Here is a 27298-nt window from a genome sequence, read left to right as displayed (position 1 = left end):
AATGTTGAATTTCTGTGTGGGGAAAATATTTAAATCCCAGACTGGAAGAAAATGTTTGCAACACATATTAGCAGATGGCTAATGTGCATAATGTATAAAGAACTCTTACTGAGAAAATGAACAAGGGCTATGAACAAGCATTTCTTAGGGAAACTAGCACAAATGGCAAATAAACACATGAAAAGATGCTCAATTTCACCAATAAATGCAAGTGTGATCATTTTTCACATAACAAATTGGTAAAAATGAAAGATAGAAAACATTTACATTTGGTGAGGTGTGGGGAATGAAGTATTCATACGTGAAAGGGTATGATGTGACAATAAGTTGGAAGAATCCTTGTTGGAGTTTAGTTTGGTGTTATGTCAAAAAATTAAGTCCTCATCCCCTAAGACCAGCAGTCCCTGCTTCAAGGATTCTGTCCTACAGATATCCTAGCACCGTTTTCCAAGCATAGATATGCATTGTTTGGAATAGCAAACACTTGGAAGCAGTTGTAGGTGAGCAATAGAGGAAAGGTTAAACAAATTATGGAATATACATGTAGTAGAATATTGCACATCTGTGAAAATATATGAGCTAGATCTATATGTAGATGTCTGATATATTCAGTAAAATAAATCAAGTTGCAGACCAATATTGTGTGAACCGGCTTTTTGAAATATGGCATTTGTGCACTTTACGTTTTGTAGGCATAGGGAAATCTTGGGAAAGGTATGCAACAGACAGTCCTAGTGGTGACTTCTGGGAAGCCAGAGTGGCTGAGAGGGGATTGTGGATATGACTTTTTAGTTCATACTTTTCTTTGTTGTTTAATTTGCTACTATAAGTATGAATTAATAAAAATTCTTAATAAAACAATAGTAAAGTTAATTTCTCATTTCCTGGACCTATTCCCCAGAGGTAGCCCTTCTAGACTTTTTATCAAGTGTGTATGTCTCCATTTTTAGCATAAAGGGGTTCACACTATAAATATTGATCTATACCTTGCTGCCCACTGAATTAGCACATCCCAACCATCTTTTTCATGATTATAATAATAGATCTACCTTATTTTTAAAAAATGGTTGCATAGTATTCTGTTATGTGGGATCCCCTATTGACAGACATTTAGATTGTTTTGAGATATTACTCATTTTAAAAAATTTTTCATGAATAATTTTTTAATAATGAATGCAAGGGTAGGTTGGAAAATGTGAGTAGTGAAGTTACAGCTATGTTGCACATAATTGAGAATGATGTGACTATCTCTGTGTGATGGAGCAAGTATAAAAATATAAAACTAATAGCAGAGACAGTAATGATTCAGTTTCTAATGATGCTTTTCAAATGAAATGTTGAATTTGTAAATTTTGTGCATAATTTTTAACAATAAAATTACAAAAATAGAAATATGCTTATTTTTCAAAAGCATTTATTTTATTGCCTTATTTTTTTGTTGAGAGAGGGTCTGAAAAAAGTGAAGACATTTTTTATCACATACCATACAATTATCCAAAGATCCAAAGTGTGCCATCAGTTGCCCCTGCTACCATTATACAGCTGTGCATCTATCACCACAATTAATTTTTTTTCAATTTTTAGAACATTTTCATTACTCCAGAAAATAAATAAAGACAAAAAGAGGAAACTCAGATCCTCCCATACCCCTAACCACCCCCCCTCCATTGTTGACTCATAGTATTGGTATAGTATATTTGTTAATGTTGATGAAAGAACATTAAAATACTACTAACTGTAGTGTATAGTTTGCAATAGTATATTTTTTTTCCCTATATGCCCCTCTTTTATTAACTTCTAGTTATAGTGTCATACATTTGTTCTGGTTTATGAAAGAGATTTCTAATATTTGTAGTTAGTCATGGACATTGCCTCTTGAGATCTGCTGTTGTATGTTTCCATTGTGTCTTTCATCTCTTGTGTTGTGCCTTTCATTTCCATAGATTCTGCCAGTTGTTTTTTTGAACTTTTGATTTCTACCTTATGTACGCCCAGTGTTTTCATTATATGTTTCATCTCTTTTGCCATATCTTCCCTAAACTTTTTGAATTGATTTAGCATTAGTTGTTTCAACTCCTCTATCACAGTTGAAGTGTAAGTTTGTTCCTTTGACAGGGCCATAACTTCATTTTTCTTAGTGTAGGTTGTAGTTTTCTGTTGTCTAGGCATCTGGTTTCCTTGGTTATCCCAATCAGGTTTCCCAGACCAGAATGGACTCAGGTCCCAGAAGGGGGAAATATTCAGTACCAGGTTTCCTTGAGGGTGTGTCTTAGAAGATTGACATACCCTGTGAGGTCTCCAGTCACTGTGCTTTTCCTAACCTGCCCAGCAGGTGGCACCTGTCAGCCTGTAGCTCCTGACTGGTGTAAGAAGGTGTGGCCTCTGTAGTTTTTGTTTTGGCTGTTTTCCCCCAGGCTCTGGGGTCTGGTTCTGAATGGAAGGCAGGTAGTAGAGTGGGTCACCACCTCCTTCCTCTTAGGGAAGATACACTCCCTAGGACCTTCTCATCTGCATTTAAATAGGTTCTTTGTCTCTGTAATTCTGCTATCTCCATCCTTGTCTGGGTCAGGGTGCTGCAAACTGAAAATGGCTGAGGCTTTCTCCACTGCAGAACGATGCAAACTGAAAATGGCTGAGGCTTTCTCCACTGAGCCGCTCAGGTTGAGAGAGAAAAAAAGGAACAGAAAGTCCCCTTTCAGGGCCAGACCATGGCCCCAGTTTCACCCATTGGCCAGAGATAACTCCCCATCCTCTGTGCTTCCTCTCCCAGGACAGAGAAGTCCTGTGGCTCTTCAAGGTCAGTCATCACTAAAAGCCTCTGTTTACTTGTTAGGGATTTGTAGCTTGTATTGAGCAGTCCATGTTTGCAAATTAAAACCCCAGTTGGAGCTGGATTGAGGTATATTCGCTTGCTCAGAGAGTGCTGCTCTCTATCACAGTGAGGCTTTGCAGTTTGGGCTGCCGTGGGGGGAGGGAGCTCCCAGCTTGGGTCTGCAGTTTCTACTCACAGATTCCATGCTGTGATTGCAGGCATTCCTCCCAATCCAGGTTGTTGCACGATGTGTGGACAGTCATGGTTGTCCCCCAGAAATTATTCCATATCATTTACTAATTGTTCCTTGTTGTTTATTAGTTGCTCCAGGGGGACTAACTTCCACTCCTCTCTATGCCATCATATTCTTCTGTCCTAAGACTTATTTTTAAAAGATAAAATTTATTACATATTGGCCAGATTTATTTTTCCTTGTAAAACGATAGTTTTTGAGATCTTTAAATGACTACTTTTATTACTTTTATGTTTGTAAAGGGTTTTTATGAATATCATGCTTTAGAAGGCTCCAGTTTTTTTTGTTCCACTTCCCCAAACATTTGCCCTCTCTTGCCACCCACCCCCCATTCCATGCTCTCTTGATTTCTTCCTAGCCTCTCCAAGATTCTCCCTCTCTTGAGTCCTTCCTCTTACACCTCCTGTGGTCCTGCTGCTCAATTTTGTAAGGGCTAAAATCATTCACTGAGAATGGGACCTATTTGTTGAAGTAGACATGGAAATTTGCTGCCTGCTGCAATATAACACTTCTATTTTAGTATTTGGAGATTTGGTCATAATTTTGGGATTTTTTAAAAACTTTTTCTTCATAGCCCTTAAAGTAAGGTTCTTAACATATGGTTTTGAGAAGTTAGTATGAAGGGAAAAGAAAGAACTTAATGTGAAGATAATTGGTAAGTTATACTGGTTAAGATGTTTAACAAAAACTCAAAATCAATGCACCATTTTCAGTAGCCTTATAGTTTATTTTGGTGTAAAATGAAACAATCATCACTAGAGATATTACCCCTTCCTATTTCCTAAGAGATGGCTGTGCTAATATTTCACGTCTTCCTTTCCATTTCTCTCTGGGGACTCAAACAAAACAAAAACATTAGTAACTCAGTTTCTACTTCCAGAGTTGGTAGCCACAGCTACTAGCAGCTAATAAGGTCCCTACCACACTCTGGGGCTTAGATTTTTCTACTTTCTTCTTCAGTCTTTTTTCTGGAAGGCTTCACATCTTGTGGAGCAAGGGGTTTTGTCAGTGAATTTGTACTTTTTCTTTGTTTCTCTACCTCTCTCCTAGTTCAATAATTGATATGATACAGAATTGATATGATACAGAGTTTGCTATTTATATGAATGGTTTTATAACATGACTAGTTACATTGTGTGAATTTTCAGGCCAGATCTTTTCGTCGTGATGTTCTTGGGAAGGTGGGGTGCATTTGTGCAACTTGTTGGTTATCAAATAAGTAGGCAGTTTAGAGGGAGTGTTTCCTCCGAGGAAGAATAGTCCATAGTCTATTTGTCTCCCAGAAGGTAGGAATTTTTAAGATAAATTGTATGGCTTAGCTTCTGTGATAGCCACCTGTTCTGGTTTGCCAATGCTGCCATTATGCAAAATACCAGAAATGGAGTGACTTTTATAAAGGGGGTTTATTTGGCTACAATTTACAGTTCTACAGCCATAAAAGTGTCCAACTAAGGCATCGACAAGAAGATACCATCACTGAAGAATGGCCAGTGGCATCCGGAAAACCTCTGTTATCTGGGAAGGCATGTGGCTGGCGTCTGCTCCGGGGTTCTGGTTTCAAAATGGCTTTTTCCAAAAGGTCTCTGGGTGTGTCTCTCTTAGCTTCTCTGGAGCAGACTCTGGGCTAGCATCTCCAAAGCAGTCAGCTCCTAAGCGTCTCTCCAAAATGCTCTCGCTGCTGTAGCATTTAACTCCTTCTGTCTGTGAGCTCTTATAGGACTCCAATGATTTAATTAAGACCCACACTAAATGGGCAGGGTAACACCTCCATGGAAATAATCTAATCAAAGGTTATTACCTGCGGTTGGGTGGGTCACATCTCCATGAAAACACTCAATCAAAAGTTTCCAGCTGACAAGATTGGGTTAAAAGATCATGGCACTTTTGTGGGGACATAATATATCCAAACCAGCACACCACCTCTTTTTTTTTTCCTATTAATTCTAGCCTCTAGTTTGCATTGATTGTATTTCCCCCCCAATCCCACCCTATTTTTAACACCTTGCAATGTTGACATTCGTTTTACCTCATGTAAAAACGTATTTGTACCTTTTATTACAATCGTTGAGCATCCTAGGTTTCCCTGAGTTACACAGTCGCAGTCTTTATTGTTCGTCTTTTGTTCTGGTGTCCCACATGATCCCAGCCTTCCTCTTTCAACCATATTCACAGTCATCTTTGTTCAGTGTACTTATATTGCTGTGCTGCTATCTCCCAAAATTGTTTTCCAAACCTCTCACTCCTGTCTTTTCCTTTCTGTCTGCAGTGCTTCCTTTAGTGTTTCCTGTAGAACAGGTTTCTTGTTCACAAACTCGGTCATTGTCTGTTTGTCAGAGAATATTTTAAGCTTTCCCTCATATCTGAAGGATAGTTTTGCCGGATATAGGATTCTTGGTTGGTGGTTTTTCTCTTTCAGTATCTTAAATATATCACCTCACTTCCTTCTTGCCTCCATGGTTTCTATTGAGAAATCCACACATAGTCTTATCAAGCTTCCTTTGTATGTGATAGATCGTTTCTCTCTTGCTGCTTTCAGGATTCTCTGTTTATCTCTGATGTTTGATAATCTGTTTATTAAGTGTCTTGGCATAGGCCTATTCAGGTCTTTTCTGTTTGGGGTATGCTGTACTTCTTGGATCCGTAATTTTATGTCTTTCATAAGAGATGGGAAATTTTCATTGATTATTTCCTCTGTTATTGCTTCTGCCCCTTTTCCCTTCTCTTCTCCTTCTGGGACACCAATGACATGTAAATTCTTGCTTTTCATTTTGTCTTTAAGCTCCCAGAGATGATGCTCATATTTTTCCATTCTTTTCTCTATCTGTTCTTTTGTGTGCAGGCTTTCAGGTGCCTTGTTTTCTAGTTCCTGAGTGTTTTCTTCTGCCTCTTGAGATCTGCTGTTGTAGGTTTCCAGTGTGTCTTTCATCTCTTGTTTTGTGCTTTTCATTTCCATAGATTCTGCCAGTTGGTTTTTTGAACTTTCAATTTCTACCTTATGTACATCCTGTGTTTTCATTATATGGTTCATCTCTTTTGCCATATCTTCCCTAAACTTTTTGAATTCAGTTATTATTAGTTGTTTCAATTCCTGCATCACAGTTGAAGTGCAAGTTTGTTCCCCTCACTGGGCCATCACCTCATTTTTCTTGGTGTAGGTTGTAGTTTTCTGTTGTCTAGGCATGGTTTCCTTGGTTACCCCAATCAGGCCTCCCCAGACCAGAATGGGCTAAGGTCCCAGAAGGAAGAAATATTCAGTATTTGGTTTCCCTGAGGGTGTGTCTTAGAAAATTGGTGCACCCACTGATGTCTCCGGTCACTGTGCTTTTCTGCCCAGCAGGTGGCGCCTGTTAGCCTATAATTCTTGACTGATGTAAGGAGGTATGGCTCCTTTTCCCCAAGTTCTGAATGAAAGGCAGGTAGTAGAGCTGGGCCCCACCCCTTTCCTCTTAGAGTAGATAGACGCCCTAGGGGGAGGTCATTAGCATTTCAATGGTCTCTCTCTGCCTGTGCTATACCCTTGTCTGGGTCACAGAACTGGGAACTGAAAATGGCTGAGGCTTTCTCCACTGAGTCAAAAAAGGAACAGAACTAGTCCGAGGCGACCATCCAGCTCTCAAGGTCAAGCATCACCCAAAGCCTCTGTCTGCTTGTTGGGGATTCGTACCTTGTAGTGAGCAGTTCACACTCTCTAATTAAAACCCCAGTTGGAGCTCAGCTGAGCTATATTTGCTTGCTGAGAGAAAGCTTCTCTCTGGCACCACCGGTCTTTGTAGCTCAGGCTGTGGGGGAGGGGTCTCCCGATTTGGATCTGCAGTTTTTACGTAAAGATTTTATGCTGTGATCTCAGGCATTCCTCCCAATTCAGGTTGGTGTATGATGAGTGGACGGTCATGTTTGTCCCCCTGCACTTATTCTGGATTATTTACTAGTTGTTTCTGGTTTTTTTTAGTTGTTCCAGGGGGACTATTTAGCTTCCACTCCTCTCTATGCCGCCATCTTAGATCCTCACCACCTCTTGACAGTCATTTTTCAAAGTAATGTAGAGGAACACTAGCATGAAGGACCCAAAAAATCATTTATACTTTTTGACACAGAAGTCCCTAAACATTTATGCTGCCCGGGCTTGAACTCATCTTGTTTGTGGCTTTTGAGATGCAGTAGATTTATTTTTCTAATGATATGGTTCTTAAGCTAATATTAAAATAGAAGGAAGTATTGTGTCCCAGCTTCTTCACTTACTAGTTGCTTGACCTTGGGAAAGTCATTTAGTGTCTCAGAGCCTCAGTTTCCATAGCTATTGTCACAGCCCAAGAGGGCCATGTCAGTCCAGAGGCCAAAGAAGACAAAAAGCATTTTCTGATACATGAACTTTTATTCAGGGCTTACTTACAGGGTGAGAAGTCGTGGAGAGATCGTGACGGCTCTCTCAGGCCAGGCAGGCATCACGTTCGCAGGGAAGACGACTGAGCAATGCAAAGAGGACAGAAAGCCTTTTATAAGGGTTTAAGACAAAGGCCTTCCTAAGGGTGGGGGGAGCATAGATGTGGGAACAGGTCACTCTGACCTGAGAGGTGGTACAGGAAGGACTAGAATAGCACTTGAACAATTGCATTTTGCTCTTTTTGTGAGACTAAGAGCCTCTCACTTCCTGCCTGCTTGCATAAAGTTACATTTTAAGGACAATTTACCCCTTTTCTCTTTACTGGCTTAGAAAGACAATAGGTTAAACATTTAGCTGCCTAGGTCATGCAGACTGCTGTGCACCAAAGATCTGCAGGCCTGTTTTGCTCAAGCCACGGGTTGCCACAATCCACCCCTGCACAACAGTTTGCAATGACCATAGGACAGACTTTACATCCGTAATTCACAACAACAATACAATAAACAACATAGTAATAATACACTGATACAGAGAGATAATAAACCTATTAGCAAGTGGTGCTATGGCCAGGTTAATGAGTTTCACCATTTAGCACAAGTACTGCCAGGGCTAAAATAGCTAAAGGAAAGCACTACCAGGCATTCTGCTTTATCCTATATCTAGTTTTTACCATTTTCTTAACCTTGATCACAGAAATAAATTTCCCTTTCTACCAACTTTCTGCAACTTTTTATATTCATTCAGGTTTTGTTCCATATCCCCTATTTTTTATTCTGATACAACCAGTCATTTAGGAAAAAACTACTTCCTTTTCCTTCAATAATAAAAAAAAAAGACATCCCTCATACCCTCTACATTCAAGTTATCAAAATAATTTTGGAAATTTTTCTTAAGCATTTCACAACATATTATTACCAATAACATTACACTTGTTAGAAGGCTAAATACTGAAAACATTTTAGTCAATGTATTATTGAAATAATAACACATTTTTTAACAAGAATTAACAACACATGTAAGCATCAAATTGGACAGTGAGTGGTTTAACAATATATATAAACTGAGTCCTCATAGTAGATAGAAGAGTTTCAGGTGAGGGGGGGTTTACATACCATGTTTTTTTCCCCCTGCAGGGAATCCTTCAGTGTCAGATCTACAGTTAGTTTCCTAGGTAATTCTAATACCCAGGGGCTTAGGTTTCTCAACCAGCATGGCTGCATGGGCCAGAACTAGAGCCAACTGACCTTATTTTCCCCAATTTCTAGTGTTTGTGGCACAGGCAAGAGAGAGTTATTATCATTGCCCCATTGTGGCTTGAAGGCAGCCAGCCCCTTTATCTGGAGTTAATGCTGATACAGTCCTCGAGTCCATTGTTTCTATCATCCTTTAAGTGTTTAGCCACATCCATGGTGGTGAAGGCATATTTTGTCCCTTTGGACAGAGGAAAGGGACCAATATAGTTTACTTGCCACCAGGTGACAGGAATCTGGTGTCCTCGGTGCCCAGTCTTCTGGCACAGGCATTCAGCCACTTCATGCGTCGTTGGTATTAGGCTGTGGAATTTCACTAGGGCATCTGCTTCTATGTTACCTGGTAATGAATTGTTGTTATGGGCAGAGACATGAAAAATGGTTTCCTTACGTTTGTGGCAGGCAGTCCAGATGTCTTCCCACCAGATGGTGTCAGTACTGGGCTGGACAGTCACGGCTGTCCAGGTAGCAGATTACCCATGTGCCAATCCATGCAGAGTCAGGTGTATTTCCTTGTCCATCAATGGTGGGCATGGGAGGAGCCACCTTGAGAGGATCAACAGGAAATAGGGCATGCTGCTTTTTTCACATAGGAGGCCAGTCCTAAAATTTCATGCGTCTCTGTTTTTAAAGAGCCGTTGTCAAAGATGCCACGTCGTAGGAGGTAGACTTTCCGTTTTGTCAGTGTGCTCACCTGAGCTCTCCCCAAATGGGGCTTATTTAGTGTCCTGTATCTGCATACCTATATGGGTATGGTCTTCTGTAAGGTCACTGGGCATCTGAGATAGACCTTCAACACTCGCAACAGAGGATTACAAACTGTGCACAATTGCTCTTTTAAAGGGCTATATCTGAGTCCCGTGCCCTTCCATAGTTGGGGCCAGAATCTAATAGGTACCTAATAGCTTGTTGCCTTTGACACAAACCCCACCCAAAGCCAATATTGGCACTGGCCACATCCAAATCACAGGGTATATCGGGGTCCACCCCCCTTAAAGTCTTTGCTTGCATAATAGTTCACTTAGTCTTTTTAATTTAAACACAGCCCGCTGTGGAAAATCCCATTCCCACACTTTTCCTTTTCTAATTAGGGTATACAAAGGTTTTAAAATTCGTACTACATAGAGTATAAACACTTTCCAATAACTTAACAACACAAGAAAAGCCATCAACTGTTCAGAAGTAGGCAATGTGGGATAACTTTGCATTTTAAAAACAACAGCTGAAGGAATAGCCTTTAGTTTTACCCAACCAGACAATACCCAAGAACTTGATAGAGTAGTCAGGTTCTTCTGGAGATTTTCACATTTGAAGGTATCCTTGTGGAAGCACAGCAAATGTCCATTGTTGTTTTTCCCACATGAAGCCTAACACAGGTTGACTGGAAAAAAAATCTAAAAATATTCTAAATAAAATATTAGCAAGGTTTAACACAAAGTTAAACAGGAGCAACCAGTTTGCTAATGGCTTCCTAGGTTTTTGTCAATATTAGTTACTAATATCTCCTAATTCCCCTGGGGAAAGCTCCCAGGATGAAATGAGCACCCTCCCATCAGAAGCTGCTGCCACTGCCCCATCTTCCTCCCTCCATGGGGGCTCAGGGTGCTGAACTTCCTCTGCTTTAACCCTTTGTTGGAACAGCGGTCGAGTATACCTACTTTCCTGAGTATCAATTTCCCAGTCAGACAGGAGCTCATCATCTTTTGATGAGGAATCAACAGGGTCCCACACTTTACGGTTCTAGTCAGGGGAAGCCAGGATATGCCTAACTTGCCCTTTGAGCAGCTTATGCCCTCTTACTCTAGTGTGCTGGTGTGCCAATATTTCTAAACATTTTTCCAGAGCATCTTTCAATTCCGCTTGTGCTAGCCTCATATCTTTTTCTGCCTTTAATTTACCTCCCAGGTGGCTTACGGCCACCTTTGCTGCTAAAACTTCCTCAGTAGTGGCGCATACAGCCTCTAACAATGGCCAGCCCACCGCAGCCGCAATCTGGTGGCCCTTTTTTTCTTTCTGAATCTCCAGGGGTCCTGTGGCCTGATACAGGACGGCTATTTGTTCAGCCAGAGAGTTATAAACATTTCCATACTCCCTCGGCAGATTCCACTCATCTAGGAGGGTAGCCACCCCTCCCCACATAGACATCCATTCCATGGGGAGGGTGGGCAGCCCTTCCCACATAGACATCACAGGCCTCCCCGGTATCCCACCCGGGGCCTTCTCCTTTCCGCTCCCCAAGCTCATGTCATCAGTGCCTGAGATCTCCTTAGTCTCCGGCTGGCAGCTATTTAATTCTCCAGGCTGGCTCTGCCAATTGTCACAGCCCAAGAGGGCCATGTCAGTCCAGAGGCCAAAGAAGACAACGAGCATTTTCTGATACATGAACTTTTATTCAGGGCTTACTCACAGTGTGAGAAGTCATGACGGCTCTCTCAGGCCAGGCAGGCATCGCATTCACAGGGAAGACGACTGAGCAATGCAAAGAGGACAGAAAGCCTTTTATAAGGGTTTAAGACAAAGGCCTTCCTAAGGGTGGGGGGAGCATAGATGTGGGAACAGGTCACTCTGACCTGAGAGGTGGTACAGGAAGGACTAAAATAGCACTTGAACAATTGCATTTTGCTCTTTTTGTGAGACTAAGAGCCTCTCACTTCCTGCCTGCTTGCATAAAGTTACATTTTAAGGACAATTTACCCTTTTTCTCTTTACTGGCTTAGAAAGACAATAGGTTAAACATTTAGCTGCCTAGGTCATGCAGACTGCTGTGCACCAAAGATCTGCAGGCCTGTTTTGCTCAGGCCACGGGTTGCCACAGCTATAGAGGGGAGACTAAAATACCTTTTTGATTTGTTGTAATTAAGGAAGATAAGGGATTTCAGATTCAATAAGTGCTTCCTTTTATCTTTTCCCCTTTATATTTCATAAGAGAATCACAAACTTGAGTGGTAAAATGGGGTGTCCTGAAATGACCTACTGTCATTTATCTATTCTAGATCATATTTCCTACCCCCCAGAATACACCTAGGATTGAAAAATGATGGTAGGTTTAGTACACAGAGCAGATAATTTGTGTGCTGATAAATGATATAGAGACATAGTAATTTTTTTGAATCATAATTTGAAACCCAATTTATGTCCACTCTCTGGGCTAGCTAAGAGAGTGCTCCATAAATATCCCTTATTTGCTGATCCTTCACTGACAGCAAGGAGAACCCCAGCATTATATTTTGGAAAGCTTTTGCATAGCGCTCTACATTAAATTAAATTAGATAAGGTAATATATTTAGAGAGCCCTTTATAAAATGTGAAGTTCTATTTAGATACAACTTATTTTAAAAATATTTTGGTTACTTACTTAGTGAAACTGCCAGAATTTTAGAGATGAGGAAACAGGCCCCAATGCATTTAAGTGACTATCACAGTCTGACAGGCATCAGAACTCATTGAATTTTTTCCTTTTTATCCATTTTGGTAATTTAGTTAGCCCCATTCAGATTAGACCTGCCCATTTCCAGGAGCCTTTCCAGTGAGTGCTGAAATTCCTTTGGGCCTAGAGGGTTTTCTGCAGAAGCCCTTTACCTTCTAGTATTTCTTTCTTGGAACATGTATACCTGCTTTAGGGCATCCAAGACAGAACTATAAACTGATCTCAACATAAAAGGCTGTCGTTTTGTCAACTTTAAGCTCTTATAGGTAGGTGGTGTGAATAAGGAAAGATCACTTAGAAGACTGATAAGATTGGTTGGAGGAATTCATCAATGACAGAGACCAGTATTCCTACTCTTAGCCATGAATAGGGAATACAGACCTTTTCTCCATTAAAAAAAATACATTAATGGGCTGTGGTCTGCAGTTTGAAAAACACTAGACTAGTTAAAAATAATGTGGGGGTAGGAGGTTGGAGGGGTATCCAGAGGGAAGCTCAAGTGTTTGCTAAAAAAGGATAGAGACTACTGATTAACCTTAGGCTTTGTTAAAAAAAAATTGAAGTCTGGGTGTTATAATAAATAATTCCAGGATAACTCATACAGAATAATATAAATAGGCTATATAACTTCCAAGCATGGGAAAAATAGAGAATAAAGAAAATCCTGTAGATCCAAAATATGCAGAAAAAGATAAAAGATACATAAACATGACAAATAAGAACACAAAATAAGATGGAAGAAATAAGTCCAATTGTATCAGTAGTCACAATCAATGTAAAAGGTTAAATTCACTCACTAAACTCACCCAAATTGGATTTTAAAATTTTCAGCTAAGCTAGTTACAAAATCAACACTTAAAAAGACATAGAAAGTTGAAAATCTGCATTGCCAACTTTGCAGCTTAAACTTGTTATTCAAATAAATGTTTAATTTTTTTAATTGATCTCATATAATCAGATGCCCCGTTTAGTATTATTTTAGAAGCTTTGGGAGGGTTTTGCCTAAAGTACAATATAATGGGGGAAAACTAGATTTTAGTTTTATAAAACTTGTAAGTCTTTCATGGGACCTATATTTTTTTCTTGAATTACATTTTGTAGTTCTAGAACAAAAAGGTGATCTATAAAGGTGTTTATCTATGTTACTTAAAAGAGGTTTCCTTATATTTTTTTTTTTTTTTGCTGGTACTTTTTTTTTTTTTAATCATCATTTTATTGAGATATATTCACATACCACGCAGTCATACAAAACAAATTGTACTTTCGATTGTTTACAGTACCATTACATAGTGGTACATTCATCACCCAAATCAATCCCTGACACCTTCATTAGCACACACACAAGAATAACAAGAATAATAATTAGAGTGAAAAAGAGCAATTGAAGTAAAAAAGAACACTGGGTACCTTTGTCTGTTTGTTTGCTTCCCCTACTTTTCTACACATCCATCCATAAACTAGACAAAGTGGAGTTTGGTCCTTATGGCATTCCCAATCCCACTGTCACCCCTCATAAGCTACATTTTTATACAACTGTCTTCGAGATTCATGGGTTCTGGGTTGTAGTTTAATAGTTTCAGGTATCCACCACCAGCTACCCCAATTCTTTAGAACCTAAAAAAGGTTGTCTAAAGTGTGCGTAAGAGTGCCCACCAGAGTGATCTCTCGGCTCGTTTTGGAATCTCTCTGCCACTGAAGCTTATTTCATTTCCTTTCACATCCCCCTTTTGGTCAAGAAGATGTTCTCCATCCCACGATGCTGGGTCTACATTCCTCCCCGGGAGTCATATTCCACGTTGCCAGGGAGATTCACTTCCCTGGGTGTCTGATCCCACGTAGGGGGGAGGGCAGTGATTTCACCTTTCAAGTTGGCTTAGCCAGAGAGACAGGGCCACATCTGAGCAACAAAGAGGCATTCAGGAGGAGACTCTTAGGCACAAATACAGGGAGGCCTAGCCTCTCCTTTGCAGCAACCGTCTTCCCAAGGGTAAAACTTATGGTAGAGGGCTCAACCCATCAAACCACCAGTCCCCTATGTCTGTGGTCATGTTAGCAACCATGGAGGTGGGGTAGGCGAATACCCCTGCATTCTCCACAGGCTCCTCAAGGGGGCACTACATCTTTTTTTTTTTTTTCCTTGTTTGTCTTTTTTCTTTTTTCTTTTTTTTTTTTAACTTTCCCTTCTTTTTTAAATCAACTGTATGAAAAAAAAAAGTTAAAAAGAAAACAAACATACAATAAAAGAACATTTCAAAGAGACCATAACAAGGGAGTAAGAAAAAGACAACTAACCTAAGATAACTGCTTAACTTCCAACATGTTCCTACTTTACCCCAAGAAAGTTACATAATATAGCAACATTTCAGTGAACTTGTTCCTACTACATCCATCAGAAATTAACAGACCATAGTCATTTCTGGGCATCCCCAGAACGTTAAATAGCTTATCTGTTCTTCTTGGATTATTGTTCCCCCTTCCTTAATTGCTCTCTACTGCTAGTTCCCCTACATTCTACATTATAAACCATTTGTTTTACATTTTTCAAAGTTCACATTAGTGGTAGCATATAATATTTCTCTTTTTGTGCCTGGCTTATTTCGCTCAGCATTATGTCTTCAAGGTTCATCCATGTTGTCATATGTTTCACGAGATTGTTCCTTCTTACTGCCGCGTAGTATTCCATCGTGTGCATATACCACATTTTATTTATCCACTCGTCTGTTGAAGGACATTTGGGTTGTTTCCATCTCTTGGCAATTGTGAATAATGCTGCTATGAACATTGGCGTGCAGATATCTGTTCGTGTCACTGCTTTCCGATCTTCCGGGTATATACCAAGAAGTGCAATCGCTGGATCGAATGGTAGCTCTATATCTAGTTTTCTAAGGAACTGCCAGACTGACTTCCAGAGTGGCTGAACCATTATACAGTCCCACCAACAATGAATAAGAGTTCCAATTTCTCCACATCCCCTCCAGCATTTGTAGTTTCCTGTTTGTTTAATGGCAGCCATTCTAACCGGTGTTAGATGGTATCTCATTGTGGTCTTAATTTGCATCTCTCTAATAGCTAGTGAAGCTGAACATTTTTTCATGTGTTTCTTGGCCATTTGTATTTCCTCTTCAGAGAACTGTCTTTTCATATCTTTTGCCCATTTTATAATTGGGCCAACTGTACTATTGTCATTGAGTTGTAGGATTTCTTTGTATATGCAAGATATCAGTCTTTTGTCAGATACATGGTTTCCAAAAATTTTTTCCCATTGAGTTGGCTGCCTCTTTACCTTTTTGAGAAATTCCTTTGAGGTGCAGAAACTTCTAAGCTTGAGGAGTTCCCATTTATCTATTTTCTCTTTTGTTGCTTGTGCTTTGGGTGTAAAGTCTAGGAAGTGGCCGCCTAATACAAGGTCTTGAAGATGTTTTCCTACATTATCTTCTAGGAGTTTTATGGTACTTTCTTTTATATTGAGATCTTTGGTCCATTTTGAGTTAATTTTTGTGTAGGGGGTGAGGTAGGGGTCCTCTTTCATTCTTTTGGATATGGATATCCAACTCTCCCAGCCCCATTTGTTGAAAAGACCATTATGGCTCAGTTCGGTGACTTTGGGGGCCTTATCAAAGATCAGTCGGCCATAGATCTGAGGGTCTATCTCTGAATTCTCAATTCGATTCCATTGATCTATATGTCTATCTTTGTGCCAGTACCATGCTGTTTTGGCAACTGTGGCTTTATAATAAGCTTCAAAGTCAGGGAGTGTAAGTCCTCCCACTTCGTTTTTCTTTTTTAGAGTGTCTTTAGCAATTCGAGGTATCTTCCCTTTCCAAATAAATTTGATAACTAGCTTTTCCAAGTCTGCAAAGTAGGTTGTTGGAATTTTGATTGGGATTGCATTGAATCTGTAGATGAGTTTGGGTAGAATTGACATCTTAATGACATTTAGCCTTCCTATCCATGAACATGGAATATTTTTCCATCTTTTAAGGTCCCCTTCTATTTCTTTTAGTAGAGTTATGTAGTTTTCTTTGTATAGGTCTTTTACATCTTTGGTTAAGTTGATTCCTAGGTACTTGATTTTTTTAGTTGCTATTGAAAATGGTATCTTTTTCTTGAGTGTCTCTTCAGTTTGTTCATTTCTAGCATATAGAAACATTACTGACTTATGTGCATTAATCTTGTATCCCGCTACTTTGCTAAATTTGTTTATTAGCTCTAGTAGGTGTATTGTTGATTTCTCAGGGTTTTCTAGATATAAGATCATATCATCTGCAAACAATGACAGTTTTACTTCTTCTTTTCCAATTTGGATGCCTTTTATTTCTTTGTCTTGCCGGATTGCCCTGGCTAGCACTTCCAGCACAATGTTGAATAACAGTGGTGACAGCGGGCATCCTTGTCTTGTTCCTGATCTTAGAGGGAAGGCTTTCAGTCTCTCACCATTGAGTACTATGCTGGCTGTGGGTTTTTCATATATGCTCTTTATCATGTTGAGGAAGTTTCCTTCAATTCCTACCTTTTGAAGTGTTTTTATCAAAAAGGGATGTTGGATTTTGTCAAATGCTTTTTCAGCATCTATTGAGATGATCAATTGATTTTTCCCTTTCGAGTTTTTAATGTGTTGTAATACATTGATTGTTTTTCTTATGTTGAACCATCCTTGCATGCCTGGAATGAACCCCACTTGGTCATGGTGTATGATTTTTTTAATGTGTCTTTGGATTTGATTTGCAAGTATTTTGTTGAGGACTTTTGCATCTATATTCATTAGGGAGATTGGCCGGTAGTTTTCCTTTTTTGTAGCATCTTTGCCTGGTTTTGGTATTAGATTGATGTTAGCTTCATAAAATGAGTTAGGTAGTGTTCCATTTTTTTCAATGTTTTGAAAGAGTTTGAGTAAGATTGGTGTCAGTTCTTTCTGGAAAGTTTGGTAGAATTCCCCTGTGAAGCCATCTGGCCCTGGGCATTTATTTGTGGGAAGATTTTTGATGACTGATTGGATCTCTTTGCTTGTGATGGGTTGGTTGAGGTCTTCTATTTCTTCTCTCGTCAGTCTAGGTTGTTCATATGTTTCCAGGAAATTGTCCATTTCTTCTACATTATCCAGTTTGTTGCCATACAGTTGTTCATAATATCCTCTTATAATTTTTTTAATTTCTTCAGGATCTGCAGTTATGTCACCTTTTTCATTCATTATTTTGTTTATATGGGTCTTCTCTCTTTTTGATTTTGTCAGTCTAGCTAGGGGCTTGTCAATCTTGTTGATCTTCTCAAAGAACCAACTTTTGGTGATATTTATCATCTCTGTTGTTTTTTTGTTCTCTATGTCATTTATTTCTGCTTTAATCCTTGTTATTTCTTTTCTTGTACTTGGTTTAGGATTGGTTTGCTGTTCATTTTCTAGCTTCTTCAGTTGATCCATTAATTCTTTGATTTTGGCTCTTTCTTCCTTTTTAATATATGCGTTTAGTGCTATAAATTTCCCCCTTAGCACTGCTTTTGCTGCATCCCATAGGTTTTGGTATGTTGTGTTCTCATTTTCATTCGTCTCTATATATTTAGCAATTTCTCTTGCTATTTCTTCTTTAATCCACTGATTGTTTAGGAGTGTGTTGTTTAACCTCCAGGTATTTGTGAATTTTCTAAGTCTCTGATGGTTATTGACTTCTAATTGTATTCCATTGTGGTCAGAGAATGTGCTTTGAATAATTTCAATCTTTTTAAATTTATTGAGGCTTGTTTTATGTCCCAGCATATGATCTATTCTGGAGAAAGTTCCGTGAGCACTAGAAAAGTATGTGTATCCTGGTGATTTGGGATGTAATGTCCTGTATATGTCTGTTAAATCTAATTCATTTATCAGATTGTTTAGGTTTTCAATTTCCTTATTGGTCTTCTGTCTGGTTGATCTATCTATAGGAGAGAGTGATGTGTTGAAGTCTCCCACAGTTATTGTGGAAACATCAACTGCTTCCTTTAGTTTTGCCAGTGTTTCTCTCATGTATTTTGTGGCACCTTGATTGGGTGCATAGACATTTACGATTGTTATTTCTTCTTGCTGAATTGCCCCTTTTATTAGTATGTAGTGGCCTTCTTTGTCTCTCAAAACATCCCTGCATTTGAAGTCTATTTTATCTGAGATTAATATTGCTACACCTGCTTTCTTTTGGCTGTAGCTTGCATGAAATATTTTTTTCCATCCTTTCACTTTCAGTTTCTTTGTGTCCCTGTGTCTAAGATGAGTCTCTTGTATGCAACATATTGATGGTTCATTTTTTTTGATCCATTCTGCGAATCTATATCTTTTAATTGGGGAGTTTAATCCATTTACATTCAACGTTAAAACCGTGAAGGCATTTCTTGAATCGGCCATGTTATCCTTTGGATTATGTTTGCCATATTTTTCCCTCTCTCTATTAATATCCTTTATTGTACCCATACCGAATCTCTTTAGTACTGAACCTTTCTCCAAGTCTCTCTGTCCTGTCTTTGTTTCTCTGTCTGTAGGGCTCCCTTTAGTATCTCCAGTAGGGCAGGTCTCTTGTTAGCAAATTCTCTCAGCATTTCTTTGTCTGTGAAAAATTTAAGCTCTCCCTCAAATTTGAAGGAGAGCTTTGCTGGATAAAGTATTCTTGGCTGGAAATTCCTCTCACTCAGAATTTTAAATATATCGTGCCACTGCCTTCTTGCCTCCATGGTGGCTGCTGAGTAGTCACTACTTAGTCTTATGCTGTTTCCTTTGTATGTGGTGAATTGCTTTTCTCTTGCTGCTTTCAGAACTTGCTCCTTCTCTTCTATGTTTGACAGTGTGATCAGTATATGTCTCGGAGTGGGTTTTTTTGGATTTATTCTATTTGGAGTTCGCTGAGCATTTATGATTTGTGTATTTATGTTGTTTAGAAGATTTGGGAAGTTTTCCCCAACAATTTCTTTGAATACTCTTCCTAGACCTTTACCCTTTTCTTCCCCTTCTGGGACACCAATGAGTCTTATATTCGGACGTTTCATATTATCTATCATATCCCTGAGGTCCATTTCGAGTTTTTCAATTTTTTTCCCCATTCTTTCTTTTATGCTTTCATTTTCCATTCTGTCATCTTCCAGGTCACTGATTCGTTGTTCAACTTCCTCTAGTCTTGTACTATGAGTGTCCAGAATCTTTTTAATTTGGTCAACAGTTTCTTTAATTTCCATAAGATCATCCATTTTTTTATTTAGTCTTGCAATGTCTTCTTTATGCTCTTCTAGGGTCTTCTTGATTTCCTTCATATCCCGTACTATGGTCTCATTGTTCATCTTTAGTTCTTTGAGTAGCTGCTCTAGGTGCTGTGTCTCTTCTGGTCTTTTGATTTGGGTGCTTGGGCTTGGGTTGTCCATATCGTCTGGTTTTTTTATATGCTTTATAATTTTCTGTTGTTTTTGGCCTCGTGGCATTTGCTGAACTTGATAGGGTTCTTTTAGGGTTTGTAGACCAGTTGAAGTCCTTATCTCTAATTTATCAGATCTACAGCTTCGTGGAGTACACTTTCTCTAACTAACCAGCAGGTGGCGTCCACGAGCCACCTGTTCTCCACAAGCCAGATCTCCCCTGCTTAGCCTTTTTGGTGAGTGGGGGAGTGAGTCTTGTGGGGCCCAATTGGTGTACCAAGCTTGCGTGTGTAGTTGGTGTTGCCTGCCCTGTATGTGGGGCGTGTTTCTGGGCAGTCGGGGAGGGGGGGTGGCCCTAACAATCAAATCTCCCTGATTATCCTAGAGTTTTAAAGCTGCTGCAATAGTCTAATCCTTCAGTTCAGTCCTGCCACAGTTTGTCTCTGCCACTGACCCACAAGTCTTTGGTATTGGCGTATGGCTCCTGAGACTTGCAAGTGGGCCCCTCTTCCAGGCTGTGCACCCCGGGTCCTCTGTTGAGGGATGACTGTGCTATGTCACAGGTGAGTGCCGTCCCCCCAGGGCAGTTCTGGGCTGCTGGGCTGTGTAGGGAGGCTCCCAGTCTGCTCAAATGATGGCTGAATGGGGCTTTGTTTATTCACAAGGCTCCACCTTCCCAGCTCTGGGACATTCAGCTGAGGTTGCAGGGAAGGCTAATGTCCACGCCCAGTTTTGTGGTGTGTGCCTGTTATTTGAAGCACTTCCGTCACACTGGGTTGTCTGGGGCAGCTCTGGGCTATGGGGCTGGCGATGGGCAGGAGTGTTTCCTGTCCACCAGGATGGTGGCTGTGAGCGGACACCCCCCTTTTCTTGGGAAGTTGTGTTGTTTAGTGAATTTTCTCAGCCACTGGATTATTGCCTTTTGTCTCAGAGCTCTCTTAGTTCTGCTCTTGACTTGACGTGCCCAAATTGCAATTCTTTGAAGCTTTCTGTATTGAGCTTCTTAGAGTAATTGTTTTAGAAAAAGCAAAAAGGATTTAAAAAAAAAAAAAAAAAAAAAAAACGGCCCTCCTCAGAGATCTAATGGGTTATTGAAATGCTGATAGACAAAGCAACCAGGGCCATTAAGGAAAGGTGCACAGGGCAGAGAGATCAGCTTTGCTTCGGGATTTGCATATGCGCCTCAAGGCCTGAGCTCCGCCCTTCCCCTTTCTGTGTTCACCAGAACTCCAAAAATCCTCTGCTTTTATTTTGGAGTTTTTCGTGTTGTTTTTTTTCTATGCCTGTCTCCTCTCTGCTGGGCTGGCTGCTCTCAGAGTCTCTGGTGTCTGGTCTCAGTCTATCTATGGTTGGAGTTTGAATCAGTAGAATGAGTTTCCGATAAGAGCAGCCACTGCAATTCTCCCTTCTCCTTCCCGGAGCTGACAGCCCCTCCTCCCCCGGGACTGAGCCTGGCAGGGAGGGGCGCGGGTCCCCTGGCCGCAAAAACTTACAGATTTCGCTGATCTCAGCAGTTCCACGTTTTCATGAGTGTTGTATGAAGTATGCCCAAAGACAGATTGCTCTGTGGTGTCCAGTCCACGCAGTTCCTGGCTTTTTACCTACTTTCCTGGAGGAGTAACTAAAACTTACAGCTCACCAGTCTGCCATCTTGCCCCGCCCTCCCTTATATTTTGACCTACTTCACAATTACGGGGGTTCCTGTTATCAAGCACAAGTGCGCTGGATCCTCAAGGGTCTGTTTTCGTGAGAGAAAAAGCACCATGTCTGTCCACAAGTTTCTGAACGCTTCCTACTCCCAGGCACCAGAGCTGCCCAAACCAGTCAACTTCTTACCAAAGTAAACCACCACTGGGAAGATGGTGCTCCCTGGAAATTGTGGCCTCCTGGAATGAATGGGCAGCAGCCTTTATACTGGTGTTCATGGAGATGAAGCCACAAGCACTGTGTGCAGTACATGGGGCTGCTCTATAGAACTGAAATTGATTGGACATTTTATAGGAATTTATGCAAAAGCTACGAACCACTGGTCTGCAAAATAAAATGTGTTGGGAAAAAAAATGACAGGTTGAAAACACAGGGATGGAAAAAAGATAGACTAAGCAAATACCAACCAAAAGAAAACTGGTGAGGCAACATTAATTTCAGATAAAATATGATTTAAGGCAATTTAGTATTAAAAATGACAGACTTTCACACCAAGGAAAGGGCAGTATCTACCAAAAAAACTATTAGTCACGAACTCTGCCCCTAACAACATAGTCTCAAAATATGTAAAACAAAAGCAATGGAATTAAAAGGGGAAATTGACAGCCCATACAATAATGAACTTTTTCTAAACACCTTTTTCAGAAGCCAGTTGAGCAAAATAGATTTAAAAAATGAAAAAGTACACGTATATGAAAGAATTAAGATCTAAATGAGATGGAGGGTATAGAATCTTTAATTCTAAATTCTTAGTGACAAACATGGCATTTTTATTCCAGAAAGTGATTTTTTTATTTCCCAAATTTCTAAGGTAAAAAATATTTAAAGGTGCATTCTTCATTTAATAGGAAGATCCTTAAAATCACTTCTAAAACAGTAGAAACTCCACAAATGTGCAAGAGCACAGGAGAAAAATCCAACTTTTAGTGGCTACCGGAAGACTTTCATTTGGCTATCAATGTGATACTAATGACAATACCTAAATCTGAAAATATTTGCAGTTTCTATTACAATATCAAAACCATGGCTTGACAAAAATGCTCAAGAATTTTTCTATCACAATTTATAATCCCAGGAGAGTGGTACCCCTGGTAATACAGCAAGTACTCTTACTCTGCTCAGAATGCCTTTCTTTCTGTGCCCTCCAGCTCACTATTTGGAGCTCACATTTCAAAAGTTTATAGCATATATATGACTTAAAAATAAGCATGTCATAACTAAACATTCAGATAAATGTTGTCCTTCAGAGTTATTCTTGGGAAGGTATCTCACTTAATGATACTAACACTACTCAGAAATACTGTATTTCATCAATTATAAGAGGTACATTTTTAAATATATGACTTCTGAAATTAGAATTGATCTTAACAGTTGACAGTATCTTGGGATTGCTTTTGGCCAGGTGGAAGTTGTAACATAATAGCTGTTCCTTGCGTGCACAGGTAATACCAGAATCTCTGCAATTAAAATCATTGGTTTTGGGGAGACTGTGGAGGAAGTGGTGAGTCAGAGTTGGTTATTGATATTCCTAAAGTGGGAGACAAAAGTTGGCAAAGAAGAGCCTAAGAGCATAGCAAAAATGACTTTCAGCTCTCTTATGAGCTCTTTTCAGAAATGCTGCTCCTGATGGCATGGAAAACGTCAAGACATTTTAGTTGAAAATTAGATTCTGAATGTGAAGTTAAAAGATACCTTAACCAAGTTACTTCACTTAGGTTCTTTTTTTCTCAATGTATGTATTTTTTTTATTAAAATCCATGTCTGTGTTAAAAAAGAGCTCTTTCAAAAAGTATTAAATAAAATTTTTAAGTGATAAGGAATCGTGACAGGTAGATGGGCTTTTTTTTTTCCTTTAATAGTGGTGCATAAAGTTATGGGACTCTTAGATTTGATGAAATATATTTTTGGAATTGATTTATTAGAATTGACTTTCAGAGCTAGTGTGTAAAAATTAATTTTAGTTGCATTTCATTTTATTAATTTTAGCTGGAATAGAATTATATTAGTTTACACGTTTTTCCCTTAACACTTGGAAGATATTATTCCACTGTTTTCTAACAATTATTGTTGCTAATGAAAAGCCTGTCAATTTTGTTGCTCCTTTCTAGGTAAATCTGTTTTTTTCTTTCTTGAAGCTTTCCCAATTTTATCTCTATACTTAATATTCTAGAGTTTTCAATATATTGTATATAAGGGGTGTGTGTATGTACATTGGTGGGAAGGGCTTGCCTGCTTGCTTTTCACTGTCCTTTTAATCTGAGGACTCATTTTTCTTCAGTTCTAGCAAACTCATTAATTCTTTGAATATCATTTCTTTCTGGCATTCCTTTTGGGTGTATATTGGAGCTTCTTTTTGTTTTCTCCTCTTAATTTATCTGTCCTGTGTTCTGGGAGATTTCTTCTGTTCTATCTTCCAATTCACTGATTTTTTTTCTCTACAACTGTGTCTAGTCTATTTAAAACTATCTCTTGAGCCTTTTTATTTCTAATACTGATATCCACTTCTTGGATTTCTTGGTTCTTTTTCACATTCACTTGTTTGTTTTATGGATGTTATTTCTTTCTTGAGCTTCTTGAAATATTAAACATATGTTTTAACATGCCATTCAGATTGCTCTGTTATCTGTAATTCCTTGGATGATAATTCTCTCATTTTTTTTAGTCTGTGGACTACCCTTTATAGTGTTGAACTTACTTAAATGTTTTTTAATTCTTGTCTTTGAATCAGTCTTCTGGGGACTTTTTTTTGACCATGTATAACCTAGGAAGTTACTCCCTCTTGAGTACTGTCACGGTTGCCTCTGCTTGAACCCTAAAGGTTTCATCAGCTCCTAACCTTTTTTTATGTAAGCATCTTAGATTCCACACCACAAAGGTAAATTGAATTCGAGCCATCTATGCATATCTTCTGTACAAGCTTAGAGTTCTCATATCTCCTCACTGTCTTTTTCCCAAAGGTCTCTGTTGCTTGAGGAGCCTGTGGCCTTAAATTGTCCCGACAATCCAGCATTACATTTCCTGCTGTTAAGGTATATATCTCATTCAAGTCACTCCCTTGGGCTAAGCCTCTCCAGCTCCTGCTTATAGATATTGAATTCCATCTCTGTCTGGCACCTGGGAATTTGTCTTTCTTGAAGATCTTTGCTTTGTATTTCTAAAAAATGCTTTTATTCAGTGATTTTTTAACTGGCATTTCTAGAAGTTTGGAGTAAGAGGGAGTGATTCCAGTGTGGATTCCATCCACTTTCTTAACTTGGAGGTCTCATTGAGATCTCTAAATTTTTTTTTCTTCCATACCTCTCTTTTACCTCTTTTTAGGGTTTGGAGTCATGAGCGGGTTTAATTTTGGAAGACCTGGTACCCCTGCAGGTGGGTTCACTTTTGGCTCTGCAAAGACAACAACCACTTCAACTACAGGGTTTACTTTCTCTACACCTGTGAAAGGAGGGTTTGATTTTGGGACTCCATCCCAATCAGTTGCAAGTACATCTTCTTCTGGCCTGTTTTCGATCAATAACCCAGCTTCAACTACACAGACTACAGGATTCAGCTTTGGAACACCATTTGCATCAACTCCTGCCCCAGTGGGAACTGGATTTTCCTTAGGGTAAGAGCAATACAGTTTCTGATTCTTTTAGTAGTTATAAAGGTAATCATCTCTCAAAAAACAAACTTAATTTGGAGCATGGAAAGGATAAAGAGATGGTATGGCATTTATAAGTCAACTATTTGGAATTATGCCACTCATTCCATTCCCAAGATGGTCTTGAAAATGATGCCATCTCAAAATTGAGGCACAAGGCACATTGAATTCTGATCTAGAGTTCCCCTCATTTTATGTAAGATGTAGGAGGAGTACTCACTGAGTTTTGCTTACATATCATCTTGAAATTAGGCTGCTGGCTTATTAAGTGTCTCTTTCTAGAGAGATCTTTATTTTCATTATAATGACCTTGAATATGCATCTCACATCCCACATCTCAGAATTCTTAAACAGGTACTTTTTTTTTTTGCCTTTCTTTGTAAATCCAGTTGAGCCCAGCCGTTTCTTTCAGTAGCATCTGATAGCCTGATGAAAGCTGGGACATTACCTTCTGGAATTCTCCCCTCTTCTATTACACTTATCTAATAACTTGTAATTGAGTGCTAAATAATCTTTCTTAGGAGGGGTAACTTAAATATGGAAGCATTTTTTTTCTGAGTCACAAAACACATTTAAAACTTCCTAGAAATTCTTTTAAAGGATGCCTCTTGTTTGATTTTGTGATTTAGTGTCTAAAATAAAAACTTACCCTGTTTAATAAAGTCTGCCAGAATGATAGTCATGTTGTCTCTACTAAAAACAAAATTTTCCAAATTATTCTTTCCCAATTGAAACATTTTAAAACTTTTTTTATTTCCTTATAGTGAATCACATTGTATAACCTTTGTCTGTGATGAGCAAACAGATCAGTACATGTAGTCATATTAATATCTGGCTATCTTTCCTTCTTTATAGAGATGAAATAACCTATAGAACATAATCTAGTAAACTGTTTATATTTAAAATTTAGTTTGACAGGAGCTATATGTTATCTAGTTACCATTTAATTTGTCAGAAAACAATTACATTGATTTTTTTCCTTTTTCTATTTAGAATAAAATAAATGCATCAAAATTAAACTTGGTTGATAATGCTTTCACACAACCTACAGTGATTACAAGGGCTGGATACCAGCCCCTTACTAATGCTGTAACAAGCAATACCTCATCAAACCAGGTAACAGCATCCACCCCTTTTGCTTTTAGCTCTGTTACCACCTCTGCTACTCAGTCTGCAACAACCACAGGGTTCTCATTCATTGGTGGAAGTGCATATCAGACCGGGAGTACCAGTTTCAATATTGTCTCAATGGGGAATGCAGTTCAACCAACAACATTTTCAGGATTACCCTTTACTCCTGCTACTCAGGCATCTAGTGGAATGATTGCTGCACAACCATTTGCTCCCTTCAACCTTGGTGGACAGTTCCCGGGTAAGGTTTAAACTCTGCTCTCTAATGCAGAAGCCTAGTATTTAAGATCAGTTTGGAGATTCTTATTTGATTGACTCAAATCTAAATGTGGTCACTTTTCTTTTTAGGGGTTAGTGGTACTGATGAATGTGTTGGAAGTTAAATACAAGCTGCTCCTTCTGGTTTTGCACTTTTAGGTTAGAATCCAGGAATGTTTGTTTTGGAAAAAATTAAAACCAGCTGAGAACCACTGGTCTCGATATATTGGCATTTAATAATAATAGAATTGTACTGAAATGTTTTATTCATTTTTTAAATTAATGTTTGTGTTTAGCAAATATATTTTTGTTTGCAATCTATGTTTTTTTCCTTCTTTATAATAAAACTTTTGAAATTTATCAGGAGGTACAATAGAATAGGAAAATGTATCTTTGGAATAGTATAATATTTTAGAAATACTAAAATATTAATGCAATAGTAAATCAGTTATATGTCATGGTTGGAGAATGGTATGTTATTGCTAAAATATTTTGGCCAATTGAGTCATCTTACATGCCATATGTGGGTTAACAGTTTTCAAATAATTAGGATTCAGTAAAATACATTTAACCTGTATTGAACATTAATGATAAGACATTTAGGATCTTGCTAAACTAAAATGCAATTTATAATGACTTCTGTTTTGGAGGCTATACTAACTTGGTTTTTTTTTTTTTTTTTTCCAGTTGAAATTTTCTTTTAATTAAAGATCCAAGGGACAAGAAGCTCTTTTAGTACATTATATATGGCTCTTTAATATAGAGTAAAATAGACATCAGGGAGTCAAATGTTTATACTAGTGCCAAGCTCTTACTGTAACAGAAAAACAGTGAAGCAAGATTTTCTTTACTGACATTGAGATTGTAATACATCTTCACATGCAAAAAGGTTCTTTGGTAGACTTAGTCATTTAGTGGAATTAAAGAATTTGCAAAAGGGAATAGTAGTAAAATATTTCATGTAATATAAGAGTATAGTACTTTTTCTCACCATAAGCTATTTATACAGACTTAAGGGAAAAATCAATTCTAGTAAAATTTTTAAATATTGCCTCAAAACTTACATTTTTTCCT

General features: G+C 38.8%; 1 protein-coding gene across 2 annotated transcripts in view; it reads left to right on the top strand.

The window, feature by feature from the left end:
- Positions 1 to 27298, top strand: part of NUP62CL (nucleoporin 62 C-terminal like) — a 119951-nt gene that overhangs the window by 5304 nt on the left and 87349 nt on the right. Inside the window, exons 2-4 of one of the 2 annotated variants that reach the window (XM_037822413.1) lie at positions 24150 to 24221; positions 24511 to 24799; positions 25981 to 26207. In XM_037822413.1, coding sequence (XP_037678341.1) covers positions 24522 to 24799; positions 25981 to 26207 — 505 coding nt within the window. In that variant the 5' untranslated portion in view covers positions 24150 to 24221; positions 24511 to 24521. The remainder of the gene's footprint in view (positions 1 to 24149; positions 24222 to 24510; positions 24800 to 25980; positions 26208 to 27298) is intronic. The other variant, XM_037822414.1, reaches the window with a different exon arrangement.

This window comes from Choloepus didactylus, chromosome X (genome assembly GCF_015220235.1).
Source record: "Choloepus didactylus isolate mChoDid1 chromosome X, mChoDid1.pri, whole genome shotgun sequence".
Classification (NCBI taxonomy): Eukaryota; Metazoa; Chordata; class Mammalia; order Pilosa; family Megalonychidae; genus Choloepus; species Choloepus didactylus.
This window is presented reverse-complemented; position numbering and strand designations above follow the sequence as displayed.